A 26,474-nucleotide genomic window follows, 5' to 3' on the forward strand; every position below is an offset into this window, starting at 1 on the left:
TTTCATGAAAACAAATGCACGCATCACAAAATGTTACTTTGTGGAATTCTCATGCTTTTTACTTTTATTTCTCAAGAAAAGAAAAAAAAAATGCTTCGACAAAATGCTGTATTTTTTTTTCTTCCAAACTTTTTTTTTCATATCAAATAAGCAAGACATGACATGTTGCACAATATTTACAAAAGTCTTTACAAAACACAGGTTATTGAACATTCAAAAAGTTAAAAAAAAAAAAAAAAAAAGCAAATCAAAACTGCTGCATCTGCATTTAACAGTCATGTTGCAGGAAAAAAAAAAAGAGAGAATAAAAGATGTAAAAAAATGGCTCACCAAAAAATCTACAAATACAATGATGTAACCACCGTATAAAGTTAGAAACAATGCCACGGAAACGGTCTAAATGTCTATCATACAGTCCTTACCCTAAAGATGAGGTATGCTGAATCAGCCAGGTAGATAAGTGTGAGTCTGTGGAACTGAGGCGCACAAAACACTCCAATCTGATTGAAGTGGCCCCGAACGCTGCCTTCAGGCCCGCCGCGTTAAAAGAGATACTTCCTGTAGTCTGGAGCCATTCTGCGCCACTGTTGGAAAGTGAAAAAAATTACCCAAACAATTTTTTTTTTATATAGTGCTCAAAGTCTGCAGAATAACTGCAGAAAAACAAAAAAAAAAACAATTAAAAGTGTTGAAGTTGATGCTTTTATCTTGGAATATTTAATGTGAATCACTGCTTCTGAATCACCTGCCTCACTGACAGATATGCAGGTTGGAGTTTTCTTTTTCTTTTAATTGCTCTCTTCTAGAATTTGCATTGAAAATGGCACATGTGCAACTCAATGTTGTAGCATATAAAGGTGCATCTCAAACATTTAGAATATTATTTAAAAGATTTCAACAAATTATCTACAGGTTTATGCAGGGTTTTGGAATCGAGAAGTTAAAAAACTTTTGAAAAGTACTTTTAATTGTTTTATTTATATCTTCTGGTTCTAAAACAGATAAACATATAATCTTATAAAAAATTGTAAAAATTTGAAATGATGTAGTTATAATTATCATGGCTTTAATGCAAAAACTCAAACACAAAAGAGCCACAGCGTTTTAATTTATGTATCATAATACAACTACACGACCATTTCACAGTAAAATGAACTGTGAAAAATATACTTTTCAAGCTGAGATGCACCTCTATATGTCAGAAAATCAAGTTTATGAAGGGCAAAAATGAAGATTGTTTTAATTTTTCCCCCCTGGGAACTAAAAACTTTTTCTGCCCTTTTATCATGTTTCAGACATGGATTAAAAACTTAGAATTTCTTTTACCAGCACTGTGCAGTTTTGTAACTAAAAAGAAAAAGAAGGAATAGTGAGTTTCCCTCTTTCTGTGGAACTAATGGATCGTTGTTGTTTGCAGTTCGAGCGTGAATGTCGTGGGTCAGATATACTGACGTTTTTGTGCACAATGAGCTCAACGCTAGAAAAGGATTCTGTCAGCTTTTCGAGGGGATTTTCTTGAGCTCAATTTGAGATACTCATTTCAACAGATCCAAGAGCACACTTAGATTTGGCATTATGGTAAAGTCTCCTTAAAGATTTCATAGAATTATGATCTCTGATCCTGAATCTGTTCCGTAATCAAACAAATCTTGATGCATTTCAGATGTTTTTTGCTAATATCTTTGTTTTCACATTTTCATTGTTAACTCCATATGTAATATACCCATTACAATATTTTGTCACCTTGTAGAGAGGGTGCTTTTAAGCAAAAACTTTAGGTCAAATAAAGTGATATTTTTTGCATTTCTCTCTGAGGAACAATCTCGTATAAATACAGTGGCCGTCAGAAGGATTACATGTTTCAAACCTCAGTTCTCTTACTGGATATTTTGGCCTCTGGAACCTCTAAGGCAAGAAATTGTAGCTGCTCCTGTTAGATTCCTATTCTTCCTCATAAAACCACAAACTTATATAAAGAAAGTAAACTTTATCAGTCTTATTTATCGTTACAAAAAAACCAAAGGAACAGGTAGTACAGAACATTGTAAACATACTCACACACTAAGGTAAACAATATTACAACTTAAGTACATGAGAGACTTGTACACGAAGGAATTTCCCCCCGTCGGCCTGTCAACTATAAACAAATTGCAACTATTAGGAAATGGAATAATGAAAAAAAGATAGCGATCTACACCGATCTGCAGCCCAACCCACGAGAAATAAATAAAAGAAAAACTTCATATTATCGACCGAGAATGAGCTGAGGTGAGGTGGGTTCACGTCTCATGCCGACTTCCTTCAGTGTCCTGTGGAAATACTGGAGCGTCCCGCTCTGATCTCTGTCATTTCCAGCATTTCAAACCAAGATCTGAGAAATATAAATTCAATTATTCCTGTCAAATCTAATCTGACGAGTTATCCTTTTCTGCGCTGACTCCGTCCTGACTTTTTGATCCGACCGTCACACACACACTCTCACACCGTGTGTGTGTGTGTGTGTGTGTGTGTGGCGGAGTGACAGCAGACAGCAGCAGACAGCAGCAGCAGCACTCACCCCTGCCACGTGCCTCAGCATCGACGTTTCAGCAGATGAATTTGGCATCTCTCTAAATCAATACCGGGCCACTGTGTTTGTTTTGCGCCCTGAACTTCACACCGGACGCTGTTGAGGATGCGTTTTGAAGGGAGAAACTGATCATTTGCGTACAGCGTTCCTACAGATCTCCACACTGTGTCTTGAGATTTAAGCAGTTTAACACAAATACGCGTGTATTTCTTTTAAAAGGAACAGTGCAGTTCAATACGCACATTGAGAAACAACATGAACGAGGTGGAAAGAGCACTTGTGTTCCAGGCAGGGGTCACCGGTGGGTCAGAACCAGCTCGTGTAAGAATTACTCAACACTGGGACTTTGTTCAAATCTAAAATGTTTTCTTTAAATTTTGAAATTATAGTCAATTAAATATGCTGACATTTAAATAAAACATTGAGAACTGTTGGTATTTATAGATGATGTCTTTTTCTTCTTTCCTAATTTGTTCAGTCAATTCCAGATCAAATCTGGCTTCATGCGGCTCCTGAGCTAAAATGAATTTGACACTATTGTTGAGTGGAAATGAAGTTTGAAATGTAATTTCTGATCTGATCACCCCCGATCACTGCTTCATCTCAAAGGCTCTGCTGCTGACGAGGCCGCCGGGATTCGTGTCATGTTGACTTTTTAACAAAATACCTGGAATACTTTCAACATAAAACTAATCAAATGATTTTGGAGAGAAAAAGCTGATGTTTGCTGGCGAGAACAGTGTCATGTAGTGTAAATAATTTAGGAAGTTGCGTGTTGTCATTTCACTGAAATCAGTCGGAGCTCCAGTATTCTCTGTCGTCACTGTTCTCCCAGGACACTGAAGGTAACTAACCTCACACCCGGTTCCCTCACTGAACAGATCCGACTTTTTCAGGTTCCTTTTCCTTTCAGTCGGCGTCAGATTGAGTTTAAGTGCCTCAGGTCTCGATGCGTCCAACACAACAAACACCAGGCGCGGCCTCTTGGAGGTCTCAGGCAGTGCTATACGTTTCACTGGAGCTTTGTCTTTTTGCACAAAGTGGAAAAAGGCAGAAGAGATGTGTAGAAAAAAAAACATCCATATTAGTGCACAAAAAGGAAAAAAAAAACAAAAAGTCTGACCCCCGAAGAAAGAAAACAAAATAAAAGCAAACTGCTTTGCATAATGACTGTTCATCTGACCGTTTCATCGAATGCAAACTTTTACAAATACATACCTTTGGTAACATTTTACTTTAAAGTCCTGGGTCAATCAACAATTACGGGATCGTTTGAAATATTGATCCACATCTTTAAGCTGCTTGGACGTCGAACAACAATCTTCCACGAGATCAGTTCGACATTATAAAGACAGCTGAGCGTTCAGCAGGCAGAACGATCCAGTGTGTGTGGAGGAGCTGTGTGAAGCGTCAGAGTACGTCAGCAGAGTTTAGCGTAAGCAACAGCTCAACCTTTACTTTGAAACTGAACTCTAATGTGGAAAATACCGACAGTAACAACAGTTGTGCTCATTCTTCTTAAGTGATCTGGAAATCTGCAGGACAGGAGACAAAAAGTCTGTCCAGTCGCCACAGCTGATGTTTGAGCCTTCAGCCAAAAGATACAAAGTAAGTGCAATTTAACTGAAACGGGAATAAGTGGAGTTTAAAACTTACATTTATATGCTATAATCTTCCTGCCTCAGTGCACGATACATTAATCTGACGCCTCATCGCACCTGTTGCATAAAACAAGAACACTATTTTATTAATGGATCTTAGGTAAACTGTGCAGAATTTGGACAAAACACAGCATACAGTGTGCGCTACTTGAAGGGGAATGTTTTGACGGTTATACTTTCTGAATTATATCATAATGATATAGAGTAGCAGTGAAAGTTTGGACACAGAATCTTGATTAATTGACTCTTTTTTTCATCATATAATTTGACAACGTGAAGCAGCTCCTTCACCGAACGGACTGAATCAACAACGAGCGGCGACTCGCTCTTCTGTAATTGTCGAGATTGGGCAGGACTGAAAAGTAAAGTGCATGTACGTGTTCACAAGAATATTACTGTACATTCTGTAGATTTCCTGAGTTTAGCCTCCCATGATGCACGAGAGAGGGAGCGGAGCAGGCAGGAAGAGAAAGTCCAATGAGACAAAAAGAACAAGAGCGAGAGAGAAAGAGAGAGAGAGGGAGAGAGGGAGAGAGAGAGAAAAGCTGCCAGTGCTTCAGTTTCATACCAGTCCAGAAAATTCCTGTTGAACAGTATTGCTGATAAGACAACATTAGTGTCATCCATTAAAAAAAAAAAAAAAAAAGAAAGACAAAAACATCTTCAAATATGAAAGTGAACCCCAGCGGGAGGGGGTCGTGTGTTTGCCGGCAGTTCCTCTCTAAGCGCAGTCCGGCCCGTCCTGCTCCCCCGTTGTGCATTTCGCAGTCATTTCCTGACAGAAATCCACCGTGACAGTGGGGCTACATACTTCCTCAGCGGATCTGAGCACGGGGGAACACTTCTGGTTCTTCTGGCCCGAACCCGACTGCCCGTCCTGCGGCGGCCCCTGACCGGCACCCACCTCGCCCTGCTGCGCCGCGGGCGGCGTGCGCCGGAAGGATCCGTCCTCGGACGAGGGCGACGGCGGGCTGGAGGTCAGGTCGATGCTGGTGGAGACTGGCGGCGGCGGCTGCTGGCCGCCCTGCACCTCCCGGCACACTTGCTGGGAGAGGAAGGAGAGGTTCTGCCACAGCTCGGACATGCAGAGCTTCAGCTGGTTGCGCTCGCTCAGCAGCTTGTCCTTCTCACACACCTGGATAAAAAAAAAAAAGATGCATTTCACAAACTCTGCTGCTATAAAAGAGAGTGTGTGTCAATTGTCGCTGTGTGTGTGTGTGTGTGTGAGTCCTACCAGTTTGCGGATCTCGCTCTCCAGGTTCTGGATGCAGTCCAGTTTTCGCTTGCGGCAGCGCTGGGCGGCGATGCGATTCTTGCTGCGGCGCCGGATGTCATGGATGAACTCCAGCTGCTCCGACGTCAGTTTGTGCATCTTGATGAGGATCTGGAAGTCGTTGCGCGGCAGATTGGTGATTTGGTCCACATGGAAGGGCAGTTTGACCTGAAAGATACACGAGCGTTTGATGTAAAAATCACATTTTTGACCAGAATCCATTGCTTCCTTCAACTTAATTGAGTTTAGAGTGATAATGAAAGCACATTTAGTATTCTCTTGCACTTTTACTCATGTTATTGTGTTTTTATGTAGTATTTCAATGAAGAACTTCCCTTTTTTACTGAAAATTTACAGACAAGTAGTAGATAAAGAACACACATTTTTAAAATTAAGAGTACATAAAATTACTACTGCTAAAGAAATGGAATTTTACTTTACAAGTACTGTTTTAAAAATACTGAAGTAAATATAAATATGACTCTTCTATAAAACTACGAGAGTATTAAAACTAGTACTGCATTGTTAAAAACTCGAATTTCATTCTGTGAACCTATGCAAAGTGTCTTTCGAAGCACATAGACACAAAGTACGTAGAGTGACACGAAAGGGAGAATTTTTAAGTTTTAAGTTTACATTTTAATTAAAAGTGTATGTACTCAGTCAAACTTTTTGACTTCAATGGTGCATTAGAAATTATACTTAAGGATGAGTAAAGTTATATACTTGGGATTTTTTTAATTGGCAGTAATATTGGCAGTATTCCATATATTCCAGTTTATTATTAATTTTCTTCTTATTATTTAGAAGTAGTAGTAGTATAAAAATAAGTGCAATTTCAAATAAAGCCCACTAGGTGTCAGCATTAGACAACACGACAAGACATGCAGCTCAAACAAAGAAAACAGTGTGAGCTCTCAGTGCTAACAAAACATCTCCATTTAACCTGACCTCTCCATAAAATCAGTTTCAGTCCCCACATACATGATTTGATTAATTATACATACTTTTGGTGAAGTAAATTTTTAAGAAAGGACCACTTCAGATTTTTTTTTAATTATTTCTGTCAAATACTCCATAAATAACCATAAAACTATCTGATTTCTATAACAATAAATAAATAAAAACTAAAAATAATGGTATACCTACTCACTGAAATGCTGTGATAAATGATATTTTCAGCACTAAATGCTTCTACTGTGTTTCTTCTGGGTTAAATTGCATCAGAGGAGTCTGAGCAGCTCCGCTCTGCACCGCCAGCAAACAAGCATGACATCATTCACTGCTCTGACAAAGGAGGAGAGGGAAAAGGCAAGTGTGTGTGTGTGTGTGTGCGTGTGTGTTGCCTGTCCTCTACTCTATAGACGGCTATATATAGCTCCGTGTCTCTCTGCAGTCACATAATAAGGTTGGAATGACAAAGTGAGCCTTGGATGGTCATAAATCCCCTCACCTTTCTTCCTTTCTCTGCGTCTCTAGTTTCCATTGTAACACTGTTTCCATCCCCTCAGAGCCTCACCCCTTCACTTGTGGATGCTGTTAGAAACGAGGCCTGTTCCCATTGTTGGCATTTGCATTGTCATCAAATCAAAAGTGTACCAGATAGACAGATACATAGGAAGGGAATCCACTTGCCAAGTTTCAGATGCACCTCTATATATACATAAAGTTGAGCCGACTAGTTCTTTATAGTCTTTATGACTCCATCATCAGGTATAAGGGATAATTTAAATGTCGCTAATGGTGTGAGCGACCTGCAGTTTGTCTTCTTTCAGCCACAATTATTAATTACATCGCAGCCCAAGGCTATTTCAGACAAACATTTAGCGGCTCGAGGTTCTACAAGCACAAGTGACAAAGCCCATAATAGACCGCTTTCGTACGTCATTAAAAACCTGCGCGTGCCTGCACTTTTTTATTTTAAGTCAGTTAATGATGGAGTGGTATTAGAGCATTGCAAACCAGGAGAGCATCTTAATTTCTCACTGCCTCTGAAGATTATCTCAAGGGTGAAGTCAGATCGAGCTAACTGCAGCAGATCTCGGGTCAGGAGTGGCAGATGGTGGAGGGAACGGGGACAGGACACCTTCCACCTGCGTACAGGGCACCCCGGGGTGTCCGTCAGCCCGCTCCACGGGCAGGACAACTGGGTCAGGACAAAGAAGTGGGATAGACCTCTCCTACTCACACACATCTACTCACACAAAACAACCAGCATCACTTCAAGGCGTCCACCTGCAAACACACATTTATTTCTAACTACGTGTCAAACACTAACCCTGAGCTTTTGCATAACTGTAACCTGAGGTCCCCACAAGAAAAAGTGGGAGTTGAATTTCTGCTTTCAGACTTGTCAAACAGAGTAAAACAAGGATGTGGACAAACACACACACACAGTCACAAATACTATTGTTGTGGATGAAGTAAGTGGTTTCTATTTTGCTCAAATATGCTTATTCTTCACTGAAAGAAACGTCTAGAAGGGCAAACACTTTGTAAAACCTCGAGATACATTTCAGAATGGAGAGAAAGTTTCTGGCTGGTAAATGGAGTTTACTTACAGAGTGTTTTTCCTCTGATTTAAAAGCTTCCAAAGCATCGTTAGTCACATTCACCTATTGACACACACCAATGGAAGTGTGTATGCCTCCCACACAATGGTTTCAGTGGTTTAAGGAAGGACAAGTGATCATTAAATGATAAATTTAGCTTGATAAAACTTCTTGAGTATTGCATTGGTAGCTATAGTAACGTAAAAGAGTAACTGCGTGGTAAAAAAAAGAAGAAGATATTTTTGGAAGACAGGTCATGAGATATTCTCTGAGACTACAGTGACAATATGTTCGGATACAGAAATGTTCTGCCAGCATGCAGCGTCTACTTACAGGGAGTTTATTGGGAGTTGTGTGAACAGGAAGTCAACAGTTGCTGAGTTGTGAGTTACTATGTATTAAAAATACCTTCAACTCAAATGGTTTATACACGCATACACACACACAACAACAACAAAAAAATCAAAGACTATGTCATTGGCTACAGTGTTATAACTGAAGCTGTTCAGAGTTACCGTCATGCTTCAACCTCACTCAAACAATTTGAAGTGACGGCAACACAGAGAGCACACTGGACTGCACTGACCTCCGAGCCAGACACTCTGGAGAAACCGCTCTCGCTGTCTCCCTCCGAGAAAGAGCCGGATTCGTCACTGGAGTTGCCGCCACTGGCACCGAATCCTTGTTCACTTTTGATGTTGGCGCAGTCCTGAGAGAAGACGGTCTCTCTGCTCTGGAGGCTGCCCTGCTCCACCGCCCCAGCCAGGCAGTGAGGCAGACCAGAGATCGAGCCTGAGTGTGGGGATGAAGAGAAGTCAAACTGGGGAAGGCTGGTGGGCGAGCTGCTACTGGCTTTGTCCTCTGGGAAAGAGAACGACGAACCATAGCTGGAGACCTGTGTGTGGGGTTCGAATGGAGGAGGAGAGTCCGGGGATGGCTTAATGGAAACTGGGCAACTGGTTGTGAGGCATAATGGGTCAGAGGAAGGAGAGTCTTCCGGCATCAGAGCTGAGACTTTATCTTTGAGTTTCTCGTCCACGTACGTCTGGACCGACGTGTGCCGCTCGCCCGTCGCAGAGGAAAAAATGACGCTGCGCCTGTCGAGCTCCACGTCGTGCTTCGACGAGGACGCTTTGGACACCGACCTGTCCATGCTTTTGCTAATGCCCGTCAGTGCTGCTGGTATGACGTCGGCAACGTCGGCCTTTGGGTCGAGCTGACCCAGAGACTCCCTCTTCCGCTGCCTGTCCTTCACCAGCTCCCTGTAGTGGTTGAGAGACAGTCGGTTGGTGAGCAGCTGCTGGATGGTGGTGCTCGGCATCCCGCTGAGATCAAGACCACCCCTCTGGAGGTAGGAACGCAGACAGGAGGAGTTCGATTCCTGGCTTAAGGAGTGCTCAGCGGCAACTGGGACCCCTTCCACTTCCAGCTCCATCTCCAGCACCTCCTCGGTGCACAACTCCGAGTTGCTGCCATTCCTTTCATCAACTTCTTCCTCGAACGCTAAGCATTCTTCCTTGATTCTGGGGGCTGTTAGTAAAGTTTGTGGAGAAGCTCTGCTGTCTGTAAATTGTGAGTTCACAGGGCTGATTGAGGTATGATTGGCAAAAACTAAGTCATCACTTCCATGATGGTTTTCTCCGTTGTGCTTGCCGTCGCTGATCTCGTACTGATACCTTGTGTATTTCGGACACTGAGGAAGTTCAGCATGAAGTGGAGGCGTGCTGGCCACATGATCGGTCAGCTGCTGCCTGGTTTCTTCACTTTCCTCCAAAGGTGTTTCCACAGAAAAGATCGGATCATCAGCTGCGATTTCATCGTCGTAATCCACTTTGACTTTGCTGGCATGTGGGCTGTCCTTCTGGAGCTGGGCTTGAAGAAAACGAAAGCAAGAGTCCTCCAGATTGTGGACGCCCAGGAAGTTGGCACACAGAATAACTTCATGGATGTTTTCGCGACTCAAAACCAGCTTGGCAGTGTAGGCAAACTGGAGCAGTGGAGCGAAACCCTTGGCTGTGACCTGCGAGGTAATAAAAAACAAGACGCCAACATGTCAGCACTTGCCCTTTACCTACTTATACATCTTAGTAATGAAACACTGACACGCTTTCAGAGAGATAAGATGGAAATCAGTAACACAGACTGGTGGTTTCAACCCGAAGGTCTGGGACCGCCTCAGTGGGGTGCCAGAAGTCACGAGGGGAGCCAGAAGCTTAACCCACTCTGGGGTTTTCAAAATTAGATTTGCAGATGTAAAAGAAAACAATATTAAAGGCTCTTTTTTGGATTTATTTGCAGACTCAGTTAATTGCCCATTGCTTTTATTTGAAGGCCAATGCTTTTGATTGCCGGTCTGAGTGTGCTTGCCTTGAAGTGTTTGGCTTCAATGACACATTTTGGCATATTGGAGAGGGCTCCAAGGAGAGGAGGGAACCAGATCAAGAAAAATGTTATGTAGGAAAAAAATCACAAAACTCTACTAAGTGCCAGCGTATTAAAGCCACATGGTCTTCTTTGACCTGCTAACACCAATTTGCTTAGCAGGGAGCCACAATGACTTCTTGTAATTTATGAGTTGGTGGCAGAGCAAGCGGCACAAAGGGTGTAAAATAAAACCACGCCGAGGGTGATTAAGGGAGGGAGTTTGATTTGTAAAGTGCTGGAAGCCTGTGAGACTGATTACTGTATAAGGGTAGACTCACAGAGACATATTAATCAATATGACAGATCTGGGGCATTATATGGTAATACCAGCCACTGGGTTCAGGAGTGCTTCCCTGATCAGTCCCAGCGGATGAATGGAAGTGGCAGCAACTAACAGGAAATCACCATTAATATTCATGACCAACATGTGTTCATAAATTTATCAATTTGTGTCAACTCTGCTCTATCCGTGCGCTCCCTTCTCCTGTGCCCCAATTTCTTTAAACTGAAGGTCAGGTGAAGGACTCTTCTCAACACGCTGGTGAACTCATTCCCTCTGGTTGACGCAGGAAAATAAATCCTGTAAAGGCTGGAGAAGACTTATGTCCCCACAGACTGTGACCAGATTCTCAAGACTTGTACTGTATATATTACTGTAAAACATTTTTTTTTTGTCATTTTTGTCTCATAAGTAGTCTTGTTCTTTCTCTCATTGGGCGTTTTCCTCCCTTTACCTTGTCTGGCAGGGTTATGATGGGCTCCGCATCTTCCGGCGACTTGGTGTGTCCGAGCAGGGCTTGCAGAAAGTAGCGGCTGCTCGCCGCCAGGACGGCCCTGTGCGCTCGCACCTCCCTCCCCTCCACCAGTATCGTCACATCGCACAGGATGCCCTGTCGCCGCTGCTCCTCCAGGCTCAGCAGCACATTGGAGCAGTGGACCTTGGATTCGTACACGTACACAGGCGCTGCCGCCACCTCGCCGTCCCGCTCCTCGTCCGCCGACATCACTCCCTCTCACGCCCTGCGCAGAAGAAAGAAGGATGCATTGAGCTACATGGCCTCGCTTTGCTCTGGAGAAGTGCAAAGTCAAACTTTCCAGATTGTTTTGGAGCAATTTCACCGAGCAGGCTGGAGAAGAGTTGGACTGCTGGATTTATTTTGCATGACAGAATGCTCTATGAGGTTTAAATTGAAGACAGAGTAATTTTTTTTCATTGGACTTTGAAAGGTGCATTGTGTTCAATTAAGCTTTTAAGTTCACTGAACTTTGATTTGCACCATCTTGTGGTACTACCTGGTATTGCAAGACAGATCAGGCTGATGCCAGTTGGTTAGCTATTACATCTTGATTACTTTACAACAACAAAAAAAAAATCATACTGCACCTTCACTGTATCCTCATTACAGTAAAAAAAAAATCACTCTGATGTCTAAATAAGAAAAGCCTTTTGAAAAGCTATAGGATACTTTACTCCCTCCCAACCCAACAGTACTATTTTATTACAGAGGACAAAGACAGGAGGGCATTTGAATTCAGGTTAATCTCACTAACCGTGCATCTTCTGCAGGAATTGTGTACATCTAAATGTACAGACGTATATTAAGCAGTGGGATACAGTTTCAAATAAAGCAGCGCAATTTCACATTGATTGCACGGAGCTCGATCCAGAGGCTTTTCATTGTGTTTCACTTCCATGCCGTAGTACATAAAGCCCCGACACAGACAGCTGAGCATGCAGTCTGTCTGTCTCATCAGCCAGCCCTGGGCTGTGTGTGTGTGTGTGTGTGTGTGTGTGTGTGTGTGTGTGTGTGTGTGTGTGTGTGTGTGTGTGTGTGTGTGTGTGTGTGTCAGCAGGCACACACAGTGGTTGCTTTCTGCTGATTCATGGCTTTTGAATAGGCTCAGCCGTGCACTGGGGGCTTGCTGGAGTGGTAGCAGCACTCCCTGGTTCTCCTCCCCGTGGCCCACGGGCCAATCATTCCAGCGTTGTAGATCATCTCCTGCATCCCTTCAGGCTCAGACCATTCTCTACTGCTCTTTGTGATGCTTGCAAACTTTCCATGGTCAGTGTATACACCTTTTTTTTTTCCACCGTCAAGCTGTGAACGAACACAAAACAAAGGACAACTGAAAGCAACATGACGACTGCTACATTTCTGTTTTTGCTGTTTTGCAATTGAGCAGCTCTTTATGCAACATTTTTTTTCTTTTTCTAAACTAAGGTTTGAGGCTTTAACGTGCACCCTTACAAAGAAAAACAGAAGATTTTCATGACATTTATACTAATTTGTAGAACATAAATAGATTTATCCATGTGTGCTATGCAGCTGCTGAAATTGCGCCTCCTCTGTGCAATCAGAACTGTTGCGGTCGTAAATATTTGTCCACAATGTGTCCAATGCAATCATAATCTACCGTTCTGCTTCAGTGAATTGAAGTGTGGCGAAAAGCTCAACATACTCTGGAGTGGAAAAAAGACTAAAAACTGCAGGATCAGCTCCGCAGCAGATCCAGCTGCAGTCAGCAGCAAAGCCTGGTCCACATCTTTAGCAACAGACTCGGATACCCTGCCACGGCCAAGTCAGAGTACCGACCGGCCGACCCATCCACCAGCAGGCCGAAGCACCACCAACAACTCGCCTGACCCAGAACAACGCTCCGCCGTAAAATAAATCAGATTAGGAATACAAGACTTTAGAATATCTGATTCGCAAACACACTGCGTTTCTGAACCAGAAACACAAAAACTTTAAAATGTTTGTAGCAATTAAGGAATCTGCGAACACCAGAAGTGATGAACAAAACACAGGACATAAAAACAAGGACACGAATTACACAAATTGCAGCAGATTAATTAAAACTGGACAACACTGATTCTACAGCATAAGCTGAGCAGTCTGAACCTCTTCACAGTGTCTGCTGGCTGCTTCTAATAAAATGGACAGTTTGTGAGTTGCCTCTGTGCTCTGTCAAACTCCAGGGTGTAACCAAGACTCCTCCAGCAACTGAATTGAAGAAAAAGTTAGAAAAACAAACAAACAAAAAAAAAAACCTGTGGGAACTTCAAAGCAATAGCCTGAAGAACTCAAACCCCTAACTCTTTCTCCCTCCTCGTCCTGCATCCTCATGTTTCACCGTTCTGCTTCCCATTCACACACAACACCTTTCTGAAACCGCATTTCTTTTGTTCAAGCTCCACAAATTCCTGTTAAGTATTTCTGCATGTTATTTATCACATTTACAGTTGAACTGAAGCAACATGATTAACATGACGAGGGGAGAAAGCTGAGCACGCAGCGCTGACTGCACCATTTCAACAAAACTACTGCAATTATGTAGAAAAATTGCATAAACACTTTCCACATTTTATATTCTCCCGTTTCCGCTTTTGAGTCTTTGACAGCGAAAGCTTTGACTTCTTTATGTTCTGCTTTGTTCTCGCTCAACCTCACTGGATAAATTGTTCAGAGACAGTTGAAGGGCTTTGGTAAACAAGCTATTGCAAGTGGTTTCATCATTTGGTCTGGGCTGAGCTTTAATGTGTGTGAGGAGAGGATGGCACGTTTAAGCAGCAACCCCTCCTGACGGGCGGCTGACTGGGATCCATGATCCTCCAACCACTTGATGGCGATGGAATGAAAAGGGCAGGAGGATAACCTCAAACTTTTTAGAGTGAGTCGCAATCAAAAATAAACAGACAAACAAATAAATAAAAATGAAATTAGTAGGAGGGAAAATAATTACTGTGGCCATCCTTCAAACCCAAAACAGGTCCAAACTGATGGACGAGTAGCTTTTCAAGATAAAGTCTCCCATCATGAGAGTCAGCTGGGATCAGATCCAGCGCCTGGAGATATTAAATGAGATAAAATGATAAAGAAGCTGAATTGATTCTTACGCTAAAGTGGTTAAAATCCTCCAGTTTCCATGTCATCTCCAGCAGAATCCATGATTAGATCAGTGGGGGCCACACCATTACACCCAGGAATCCTAATTAGTCTTTATATCCTATAATGATACATAATAACACGGGCTGCACGAACTGGATTATTATACACTGCTGCGAAGTGAATCTGGAACTAATCAGCTGTTTTCTTGTTCGGCCTGTATACCAGGACCGAATGTATACTATCCTTGTATTAATATACATCTGAGACACACACAAACACGGCTCCCTGCAGGCAGAGAAGTGGCCCTCAGGAGTGAATAATTCATCACAGGGACAAGCACAGGCCAGGGCCAGGCAGGGGTCTCCCCGAAAAGCTGTTATATTAATTAACACACGCAAATATTTCACTGGTTGCACTGTATGTGTCGGTGCATGTGTGCAGTTCAGTTTACCGCCATGCCCTACTTTCCTCCTGTTTCCTCTCCTGCCCTGATTATGTCTCATCTCCGTCTGATGGTATCTGTGGGGTATACTGTGTAGCGCTTCTATATCATCTGCCTGCGCGTTGAGGTACTTCACTCATGGGTCCTTGACATTTCTGGGACCAGCAGTCCTCACTGGAATAATGCACACAATGCACAAAGGTGTGTGTGCATCTGAGAGTGTGTCCACTGTTCCATTTTTTTTTTTTTTTTCCAAAAAGGTGAATTCTGATTAAACTTTTTACAGTCACTTAAATTTTTATGGAAACTAATTTAAGGAAAAGGTTTCACAGTCATTCACAGTCCACTGAGAATGTAATGGAGCACTGTATTAAAATGTACATGACAGAAATATGAAAACAGCTGCTTTATATTAATTCACACTAAAATACTCTTTGATGGGTACACTTTAACTATTTAGGACGTTTTACTGTGTGCGTGTTAAACAGAGTAGCAGAGTCACAGATCACAAAACTGACGGCTCAGATTCAATCACTGCTTTCATGAAGAGAGTCAAAACAGGAAAAAGTCCCAAAACGAACTATTAAGACTTTTTTTCTGCTTCTTTTACTGGTGCAAAAATTAATATTGCAGTAATAACCGCTGCCCAGCCATCCGTTCGCCTTCTGTGCCTGCTTTATATTAAGCGCGTAAATGTACTTAATATGTTTCTGAATTGTGGGTAAAGTTCAGGTGAAAATGCATGCCTGCATATGGAGAACATGCAAAAAAGAGAAAAAAAACATATAAAAATTCCCCTAAAGATTATACAACAAGAAGAGGCACTGCGTTCTTGCTACATCAGCAAAACTTTCCCTGAGGAGAAACATCCTGAGCCTGGAAGCATAAAACTGCAATGACATCAATCCCATTCAATAACGAGTCTTTGTGAGGAGGCAACTCGGCGGAAGCTCTCACTTTCACTTTGCTCATTGTGTTCCTAATAAATGACCTCTGAGGTCACTGCCAAAGTGTTGGCTCCAGCCTGTGCCTCCGCCGTCACCGACGGAGTCGCATGCCCATTGTTCAGCGTGCCGTCATTTGGAGCAGACGAAACCCCCGACATCTCTCGGCCGTGAAGAGAGCTCTCCTGAGAGAGGAATCGTCCGTCAAAGGAGAAGTGTGTGTGGAGGGCGGATGACCTGCTGGAGGAGCCAAGGAGCAGCTGTAGTAAATGGGCTGCTTGGAAGAAGAGGCATGAAACATTCATGGAGCCCGGATGTACGATTTGTGTTGATATGAGCAGAAAAGAGCGAAAAAGCTTGTGTGTGTGTGTGTGTGTGTGTGTGTGTGAGAGCGTGTTTGAACTTGAGGATAAAAGGTGAAGATATTGATGAGGATTGAAGCGGCACAAGAACTAAAGTGCGTAGGTCAGCTATTCAGCATCTATAGATTGTAACTTAATCTCTGCTCTAACACACACACACACACACACACACACACACACACACACACACACACACACACACACACACACACACACACACACACACACACACACACACACACACACACACACACACACACACACACACACACACACACACACACACACAGAGTCCAAGAAGCACTAATGCGGCACTTTCCAGTCTAATCTGCTTCCATCAGGAAGCCATTTGTAACTGAGAGGAGCCCTTTAACTGTTGGAATAAAACAAATAACATTTGTCTGCACTCTTAACCAATCACACAAGACTCAAAAACACAACATGAGCGACACCGGTGAGAGAACTGCAGTAATTATGTCTTTAACACGGTGCCTGTTCAAATCATGTTATTCATTGAAAACACGAACAATACACTGAATATATTGTGTACATCTGTCTGCATGTTCTCCAAATGATTAGAGCTATATTGGTTTAACTAACAATGGCTTTTAGAAATGATCACTGACACTTTGGCACGAAGAGATTAACCAGTGTAGGAGTCTGTGCAGACTCCTCTGAGATTCATCACTCTGACTGTTTTCCTTCTGGACCCTTCAGACCCGAGACACTGGAGAGGCGCAACCAGTGAGCACTGTCACAGAAAAAAAAAACACTCACTCTTTAATCAGAAGTCGACAGCACATGTTGCAGAATGACGGAAATAACAGGTGACTATCACTCTTTTAGGGTGTCAAGGAATACTGTTCTTATGCAATTACTACCTCCTTGTTTACTTCACTGACTATTAAAAAAGAAATGTTTGCTGTCATATTCCAGTTTTGCTGTGACACATAAGCTGAAGTTGCACTAGTTAATTGGAGGAAGATGCTCTATAACCTGAACGTTATCGACTACATTTTTAAATTCATAAGAATGAGAACACTATGTCGACCTGACTTCAGTAAACAGGAGTTTAGAGAAACTGTGACCATTAGGCAGGTAAGAGTTACACGATCTGCAGCTCTACAAATGTTTATATCACCAAATTATTCCATTCTGGACTGACCGACACTGGTGCTGCTGTAACAAGTTACTTTATAAAGCACCAAACACAATATACCGTAATGTACTGTATCAGTTACGACTGTGTTGCTTTTACAGGGACAAATGTGTTGCATCCGAAGTGTGCAATAATTCACTACTTTGTGCTCTCAGTTGCCGAAATGAGTCATAAAGGCAGAGCTGTTGAGCAAAGGATTATTTGATCTCCTTCACGAGGCAACACGGTGTGGGCGAGGAAAGAAATCTGAGCGCTCGTGTAGGCCGATTGACTCTCATAACGTCCCGTGGAGAAAACCTCACATTTATAAAATACAGAGAGTATTTCAGATATTTGGCGGCACACGGGGGAAACCAGAAGCAGTTGCACGTCACTGTGATTTGGACACACAAGCGCCAGCTTCAGTGACTCAGATGTTGATCTCATCCTCAGACCCAGGGCTGTCCTGGATACTTCTTTCCCATGGTCCTCTGCAGCATGTTGTTTTGGCGTAATGTCACCCTCCCCTCACGTCTCCTCTTATTATCACCCTGAATATTGCGGTGACGCCACCGCCCTAATTAACACAAAAAACCAGCGAGAAGTCAGTCCCATTCTAACAGATTTGATTTCACCATCGGACAGTTACGGATGTCAGTGGAAGAGGACTTTCCTTCCCCAGGGAGATCGTCAATGGTCATCAGCGCTTCCTGACATGTCATTCTCTCCTTTGAGCTCCGAGGCTGGGCTGACATCAGCGTGCCTCGGGCTGCCAGGGAAGCGTAAATTGGATCAGGCTTGTCAGGTTTCACGGAAAGTGAAGCTGGGTTTTTGCTGTGAGTCATGTTCAGTATGGGGATTCTGTTAAAATTCTAATTCACTACCCTGGGAAGGCGGCCAAGCCGAACGGGAGCGAGCGGGAGAGACGGGATCAAAACAGAAACGCTGCAGACGCAGTTGTTCCTCCCGTGGTTGCACCTGATACAGCCTGCAGTCAAATGACAATCGGGAGCCTGATGTGTCATCCCCGCACAACCGAGAGACACATTTCTTCAATCAAGACTTGGCAGTTGAGCTTGCAGCAACTTTGATGATCAATTCTGCAAACCAAGGAAACCAATACAGTTCGGAAAATTCTATACAGCGTCTGCATAAAATGCAGCTTGAAAGTGTCGAACATCACATTTTTACAGGAGTGGGGGCTTTTCTCATAAATGAAATATGACCAAAGTCATGGAAATAGAATTGGAAGCCCTGCTTTTATGCAACCTGTGTTCATGGTTAAGTTACAGTATGAGACGAGGAGAGGAGCTTGACATCGATGTCCTCCGGCTCCTGTTGGGGGACCCCCCAAGGCACTCAGAGACCCCAGCAGCTCCCGGCCTGATCTGCTCAACCTCTAATTTGGGGAGACAGGCCAGATGCCTGAACCACCTCAAGTGGCTCCTCTCACTGTGACCGAGTAGTAGATTTACGTCGAGTATCTTCCGGATGATTGAGCTCCTCGCTGTCGTGAGAAGTAAGGCCCGCCGCCGCTGCCGCGATGTGATGAGAAATACAACAGCAGTTCAGCCATGTCGAGTGTGACCAAGGTCGCCGTCGCGTCCTTTTGTGCTCCGACCCTGCTGCAAACCAGGTGTCTGTGTCAAAGCCAGGCGTCAATCATTTCAAATCGAAAAGCTTCTTTCTAGTTGAGCAAATATCAAAATTAAAGATCTTCAAAGAGTCTCTTAAAATGACGAATGAGAAATGTTAATTTTGATTAATAGTATTTTACTCTCTTCTCACACCTCTGTGACTTCTGAACAAAAAAAAACCCGACACATTATCATGTGAATTATCATCTGCATTAAAACAACGGTTCAATGTATTCCATTAACAGGTAATGGGGGAAAAAATACAGAAATTCAAGTCGTTCATCAATCTGACCACACATCAAGCAAAAAGGTGCAAAAGTTGAAACAAGTTGCACACACCAGACTGGAGTTTAAGTCAATATCTTGTAATAAACCTCTGATTTATACACAAAGTCAGCGCCTTGTAGTTTGACGCAGCATGAGCACTACCTCAGATCAGGTACATTCAATAACAGTAAAATGCTTTTTGGCAGAGTTAAGACTTGTAAATAGAGCCCTTTAATCCATTATCAAAGCAGTATAATAAGCTCTATAGTGTACTGAACTACAAAACCATAAAAGTGGACTTCCCTTTATATATTCCAGCGCCTAATATCCTGTAACTACAAACCCACACAGCTCCATGCATTTCCATGTGGCGTCTGAGCGCCGCATCAAAGCTGGCCACATGGTCACAAAGCATGACAGAGAGCTTGTTTATCACTTCTGGCGCTGTAAATCCTTCATAGCGCACAAACGCTAACTGCATCACATCAAAGCCAGAGCCATGTCCTCCATTTGCAGACATGGAGATGAATGTGAGAGGCCGGTAATCTGTCTCGACAGGTGGAACCTCCGCAGCATCCAGGAGCCTTTGCAGCTTCGCTGGCGGAGTTACATCAGCCCACGGTCGGCTCCAGAAGCGCCGCGCAGGACAACACGCAGGGCTTTGTGACAAAATACTTAAGCGGGTAAGTGTTTACTGTCAGTCTAGGAAAGGTTTTATGACTTCATGAGAGAGGCTCGTAACTCTCCACATCACTGCTGGGCTGGCAGTGGCGGCGCCGCTGATGAACCTGGCAGGTCTCCAAGAAAACAGAGCCGTCAGTCCGAGCTTATGATTGAATGCTTAAGTTTTCAAGGTCCTTATGATTCTTGGTTGTAGCCTTGCAAACGGTGTGGATTCAATTTTTTTTTTAACAGTTTTTTTCTCCCTACATAGTCATTTGTTTCTCGTATCAATTTACTCTAATTTAACTAACTAGACAAGAACAAAGTTTGTTTTGCTCACTTCGTAGTTTCAACCATCGGACGCCACACAGGACAAAAGTTCTACAAGGATGATTTGCCCAGAACAAACTGCGAGACTTCCCAAACTAGAGATGCAAAAACTGTAATGTCATCTTTTCTCGCTGTCCTGAGAGAGAGAGAATAAATTCCTCTGTTATTGTAGATCATGAATAGACCTTTACCCTTTATGAAACTCATTTAAATATTTGGAAATGGAGAGTATGTTCCCCAGATGTCTCAAGTGTTAATAAAGAAAATTTCATCACACTCTCACTCTCACAGAGCAAACACAGAAAGACCTGAACGCATATTCATATTTACAGTCGATATAGAGAAACCAGTTCACCCGATGTGTCTATGCACAAGCAAAGATGGATTACCTGGAGAAAACCCAGGAAGAACATGCAAATTTGAACCCCGAGACAAATATTTGAGCCGCCACACCAATAACAATCAGTGACAGTTAATTGGTCTGTTCCTCCTATAATGTTGCTCCATTATATTCACTCAAATTTTAACCATTTGTCACCTTTAATTTGGCTTCACGTGAGACGCTCCCACATGGAGTTTGTGGATCCAGGCAGTTCCCCAAAAAAACAGCTGACCGTAATCTCACCATCTGCACCAATCACCATCAGCCCGGGCCAGATGGTTTGACAGATTCCGCGCCGAGTTCATGCAGCAGACAAATGAGAGATGAATGCAGCGCTCTGGGCAGTGAGACCTGCGAGCGGCGCAGGAGGCGTGTGTGTGGCCTCTGCAGTCGCTAATCTGGCTCGAATCTCGTGAAAATTGCGAAACGTGCCGCGCGTCTAGTCCGACGTCGGATTATCCTGTTGGCACAGTAGCATCCTTCACGCCGCGAGGGCACGAACGCACTGCCGCTGACGGGCCGTCCCCTCATCGGCTCTCCTCACAGTGTCTCGGGTCCCAACAATAGCTGCTGAAAGCTGGCGGAGCGCAGCAGCAGCGGCAGCAGCAGCTCGCAGCGCTCCGTCAAGACTTCCATGTCAGAAATGCTGCCGCTCAGTGGAATTAGAAGATGGTCTTCTGCCATGACACATTTACTGAGAGTGACACATTTTATTGTTGCGAGGTGCGAACAGATGGAAGCATGAAATATTGAAGCAGCAAACAGTCAAAAAGGAAGCGTGTGTCCTTTTTAAAGAATCGCTGAAAATCTGTTGCTGCAAGAAATATGTTGCTGAGGCAAAATTAACAACCTATTCACACGACTGGAGCTGTGCTTTTCTTTTGTCTGCATATATTGTACTGGATTATTTTGGGCCGCTGTGGACATTGTTCGACTGGAAAACCATTTGACAGCTTGTTTTTCACAAAACTAACTAAATATCTTAGATTAGGAAGATTTCCATGAAGGATGCGGAAAAAAGAAAAGAAATGTGTAAATATGTAAAAGAAAAATGTAGTCTTTTCACTTCCAGGTTCGCTTTCAGTCTCGCCTGCATCTGGATGTGAAGAATCAACTGGTGCAGAGAGTGAGAGCTCGCAGTGACAGGCTCCATCTGTTCTGCCAGTGGAAACGTCTGTTAGAATGAAGATGGATTATATGGTACCATGGAGAAGGGCCGGTGTGTCTGAAGTGAGTTTCCTCTAGAATTCTAACTCCACATAAGGAGACTATATATTGATTATCTTATCACTAATCACAAAAAAAAAAAGTTTTAGGTGATGCTCTATGTCTGGTATGTGTGAAATGGACAGACCAAACACAGTAGAACAGGGTGCCGCTGCATCCCTATATGAACTGAATTACTGAAATAAATCTACTTTTCAATGATATTCTAATTCAATGAGACGTATCGGTGCATCAGGGGCAAGACGGTGCTTGTGTGAACGGGCAAATCGCCAGAGCGGGGCGACACACATGCAGTGTGTGTGAGTCACTCGAACCCAGCTAGGAGATGGTGACTGACTACACCCATGTTTTGGAGGTGTTGTTGATTTTCTATTTGAGAGGGCCGTTTTTTTGCGCTGTATGACGCGTTGGAGCTGAAATCCACAGACAGCATTCTCCGATGGGTGTTTCCCTGGTTTTAATGGAAGGCAGGACGAGCTTCTCGAAACATTTTGAAATGAAGATGTTCAAGATGTTATCAACATCAAGATATGAGCTACATCTGTGCCACTGTTACAATAATAGCAGCAGCAGTCTATCTTCCAGAGAGGCTTTCAAAAGATGCCACACTTCTCCGAGCGCACAGGACTGTGAGTCTGTAGAGGGTACCGAAGGCCCACTGACGATCCCTCAAACTCCTCCGAATGAAGACTGTGCCCTTTGGGGGAACTCCCTTATTGGAGGAGCTGCTCAGTGCGTTTGATGAAGTGATCTCACAATGCTCTCAACCTCAGAAACACAGCTACAACTGGACAATCTCATATTTCAGATTCAGAATAGAGCGTGCTTAACGTATCCAAAAAAGCTTAAATGGGAAAATTAGATGTACAGAAGAGGCAAGATGACCATGGAACGAATAAACTGTAAATAATCAAGTCATCACTGCTGCACGCATGCATGCAGACAGAGTGAGTCTAACCCTTTGATCTGTTCTCGTAATAAAATGATCACACATTCAATCTGAAAAATTCAGACGTAATCATTTTAAAAGCTGGTTAATAATCTGAGCGTCGCCTAGTTGTGGAAACAGATGATCACAAAGAGGCTATTTTAAAGACTGAATGCCTGCGCGCAGATGAAAAAATACATTTCACACTCTTCGCATGAAGCCAACCACCAACTGTGCTCCCATTCAGCAATACCAGGCTATAGATAGATTGTACACAGACCGACACAAATGGCACTTGATGATCTGTTTACACCAAATCAATGCATGAACTGTCAGTCGCCGCTTTGATTCAATGAACAATGCCCCGCCAACAAAATGTTAGGAGGTACACAGAGCCTATTTCTTGAGTTAATTGATGCATTATAGCAATGTTTGCTTCGTCTTTCACTGGATGCCACGGACTCCCCCTCCCCTCCCCCCCCCCCTCGCCACCTCACAGCAGGATCTCTCAGTTCGCTCACGTGATATTTCACTATGCATAATCCAGCCGAAACCTTCTGGGTTTACATGCGCGATGCGCACATTTAGCAGGTCATACAGCCCAAAGAGAAAGGGCCTGTATGCATTTCCTGCCTTATGACACTTAAAAAAACAAGGAAATGACACCGTCTAATATAATTACATCAGGTTTGTCAAATTGATATTTTAACTTCCATCGTATTTATTCCTTGCTGACGTGTGAAGGAGTCCAGGGTTAATCATTATATTCTATTCTAAAGCCAAATGATAAAAAAAAACAAAACAAAACAGCACCTCAGACAGAACATTATCTGCTCCTGAAATTCAATGCTAGCGCAGTGAATTTTTAATTTTGCACTTGTAACTTTTTCTGTCAGCTTAAGAACTGAGGCCATTTTCTGATACCACAAAGAGGAGACGCTTGAATAATTCATCAATCCTACAAACGTACAGGACTGCAACTTTGATCCTTCAACTAAACAGAATCGAGCCGTCGAAGGCGCTGGTGCCGTCTACACAGTTATAACCAAACATTTGCAATATAGCAGCACAGCTTTAACTTATGTGGACAGAGGATCACACACACAAAGCTGTGTGCGAGCGGTGGAGGGTGGAGGAAAACGCCAGGAGAAGCAACGACTTAAAACTGAGTCATTGTCCAACGCTTTGCTTCCGTTTTAACAATAACACTTCGCCGAGCTGAACATGCAGACATAACTGTATCACCTTTTAAACAACCGGTCCACTTAAATCACATTCAGAACAACAACACAAAATCAGGGTCTGACGTGAAGAGGTGGAAACAAAGACAGTCGCCTGCTCTGTGATTGGTTGCTTGATTTCAGAAATAAGAAGGGAGCAATGATGAGTAAGAAACATAGCGAAGGCTGTTATTCTTGTCATCCTTTATCCGCAGCTGAATGATTCACTGGTCAGAGCTTAAGTTGTTTGTGTTCCTTCGCACAATAGGGCCGTGTCACTGGGGTGTGACCAATCATGTAAAGCTGCGAACCAATCAGAGACTATCAGCATTCTCTTAAGTGTCTAACCCGAATTCCTCAGAGGATTTATGATCTCAATATTAATTTAATAGAAAAAAGAGAATTGTATCTCACGCAGTCATTACTTTTTTGCTCTACCTACCTACCATTTAATGTTCTAAGCATTTGGATTTACTGTTTTTTCCTCAATTATTTCTACATTCATGACATAAAAAACTAAGAGGCTTCAAATATTCTCTAGAAATTTGGAGTTAGATATAATTCACCACATATTAGTCTTTTTTTTTTTTAAATAAAATCAAAGGTTTCAATATTTGAATTGATCTATGAGAAATAAACGTGAGATGATTCTCATGACACCACACAATCAACAAAGCTCCACAGAAAACATGACTGGGGTGTTTTCACCAGACAAGCAGCAGCTCATGTAAAGGAATGGAGTCTGTACAATATACCTGCACATTTCTGCTGATGAATTTCCTTATATAACCAGTTGAGAAATGAGACATCAGACATTATTTGCGGGAAAACCATGGGAGCATCTCAGCAGTCTTTGCTCTAGAAAGCGCTGTCTGCAGCAGAGGTGCTGCTGGTAAATATTTCATTGGCTTCAGTCACCTCTCATCTGCTCTGTTCAGCTCAACTGTATGCAAACCATAAAAGAGGGAGAGAGAGAGAGAGAAAGAGAGAGTGGGACAGGAGTGCTGCTCATCCATTAGGACTAAGAAGGAGGATGCAGAGGAGGGGAGAGTGGCTGTTTTGCAGGGCCCCGAGGATGAAAGGATAACAAAGAGCTAATCTGGTCACAACAATCCAGGTTCAACAATGGCCTTAACAAGTGCTGCAAACAGTGATTATGTGCACAGTGCAAAAAAAAAGAAAAAAAAAGACTGGAGTTACTTGGATGCTGCACAATTTCTACACGCATGGTTACATTGTGAAGTGAGAAGCTTGATAATTGATGCTCTGCATAAGCTGAGGTTGCAGAAAAACACACACACGCGCACGGGTGAAGCTCGGAGTGATCTAACCTTTGTATTTGCAGGAGAGTTTTAAACAATGTGGGCTGCATCGGCGTGCAGGCATTCCTGCCTTATTCCAAGATGTTTACTGAGGCGGCTACGGAGCGGCGCAGGGCGGGAATCGGGGGGTGGGAGGCAGGGTCCTTTGTCCCTCTCGGCCCCCTCTCCTCCTCCAGCATGACAGCAGCCCGATCCCCGGCGACGGCAGCGACCAGTCCTCCGCACGGCCTCACACGGTGTCACACGGCTCAGACAACAAATGACAACTTCCTCGTAGAATCAACGACCGCGTGCGGTCTGTCAGGAAAACATCACACACACATTCACACACTCACACACACACACACACACACAGTCCGCTCAGCAGCATGCAAACACAATGCCACCGCCTCCACTGTCAGTGTTTCCAACTTATATCTTCAGGAAAACAAAGATCTGAGTGCGACAAATCACCGTCCGCAGCCTGCACGGGGCACACGTTGCTTCGGGACGCACATTTTCTCAAAACACCCAGAAAAAAAAGAAAGAAAGAAAGAAAAAAAACAAGCACGCCGCCGCCGCGTCAGGTGGGCGCACCTCTCGGAGAAACCGCGGTCAGAGCAACTCGGAATAAACACAACAAGAAGCGAGCAGACAGATTAGCACGAGCAAATCCGGCGCTGACACGGGTGGGGGGGCTCCCTCCCGTACAGCCCGCTTTATCCCGGCGTAGTAAAAAGCCAGCGGCGGGGACTCACCCCCTTCTCTTCCCTGCTCGTCTCTCAGATCCTCACAAACAACAGCGGCTCCACATCGCGCTCGCGCTCCGCTGCTCCTCCGACGGCCGGACCCCCCCCTCCTGCTCTGGCTCACTGGACCCCGGGCATCGGTCGGTCGGTCGGGTGTGCGTGCGCTCACGCGGGTCTCCTGTGTACGTTATGTGTGTGTGTGCGTGTGCGCGCGTGTGTCAGGATGAAACGCCTTTTCTCCTCCAGGAGCTGCATTGTTGACATTGGCTTCCTGACGTCATGCTGCTGCTCATTCACAACAGCTGCCAGCCCCCCTCCTCCTCCTCCTCCTCCTCCTCGTGCTCTCCGCGCGGCCCCTCCCCCCTCCTCCTCCTCCTCCCTGCTCTACAACACCCCCCACCCCCATTCCATCCTGTCACTACACCCCCTCCTCCTCCTCCTCCCCCCGCCACACTGCTCATTTCACCCCTCCTCCTCCTCCTCGCGCTGCTCACAGCTCCCCCTCTGGTCTCGCT

At 43.8% G+C, this 26,474-nt stretch overlaps 1 protein-coding gene across 2 annotated transcripts; it reads right to left on the reverse strand.

The window, feature by feature from the left end:
• Nucleotides 1–132: 132 nt before the first annotated feature.
• On the reverse strand, nucleotides 133–26,262 carry LOC115406656 (transcription regulator protein BACH2-like). Of its 2 annotated transcripts, none has more exons than XM_030116812.1 (5): nucleotides 25,969–26,262; nucleotides 11,214–11,499; nucleotides 8,642–10,075; nucleotides 5,465–5,671; nucleotides 133–5,365 (listed from the first exon to the last, which is right to left on the reverse strand). In XM_030116812.1, the coding sequence occupies exons 2-5, from the start codon at nucleotides 11,481–11,483 to the stop codon at nucleotides 4,952–4,954; spliced, it is 2,325 nt and encodes a 774-aa protein (XP_029972672.1). In that variant the 5' UTR covers nucleotides 11,484–11,499; nucleotides 25,969–26,262; the 3' UTR covers nucleotides 133–4,951. The 2 variants fall into 2 exon arrangements, with proteins under 2 accessions (XP_029972672.1, XP_029972673.1); XM_030116813.1 differs by lacking the exon at nucleotides 25,969–26,262 and adding an exon at nucleotides 25,241–25,260.
• Between the last annotated feature and the right edge of the window lie 212 nt (nucleotides 26,263–26,474).

Source organism: Salarias fasciatus, chromosome 19, assembly GCF_902148845.1.
Source record: "Salarias fasciatus chromosome 19, fSalaFa1.1, whole genome shotgun sequence".
Lineage (NCBI taxonomy): Eukaryota > Metazoa > Chordata > Actinopteri > Blenniiformes > Blenniidae > Salarias > Salarias fasciatus.

What these genes read in the sequence shown, in the direction of transcription:
- LOC115406656 (XM_030116812.1), bottom strand. Translation starts at nt 11,483, where the DNA reads ATGTCGGCGGACGAGGAGCGGGACGGCGAGGTGGCGGCAGCGCCTGTG. An exon ending in CCAGAGTGTCTGGCTCGGAG is followed by an intron (nt 5,672 to 8,641) that starts GTCAGTGCAGTC and finishes TGTATCTTTCAG; the next exon opens with GTCAAACTGCCCTTCCATGT. An exon ending in AGAGCGAGATCCGCAAACTG is followed by an intron (nt 5,366 to 5,464) that starts GTAGGACTCACA and finishes TTTTTTATCCAG; the next exon opens with GTGTGTGAGAAGGACAAGCT.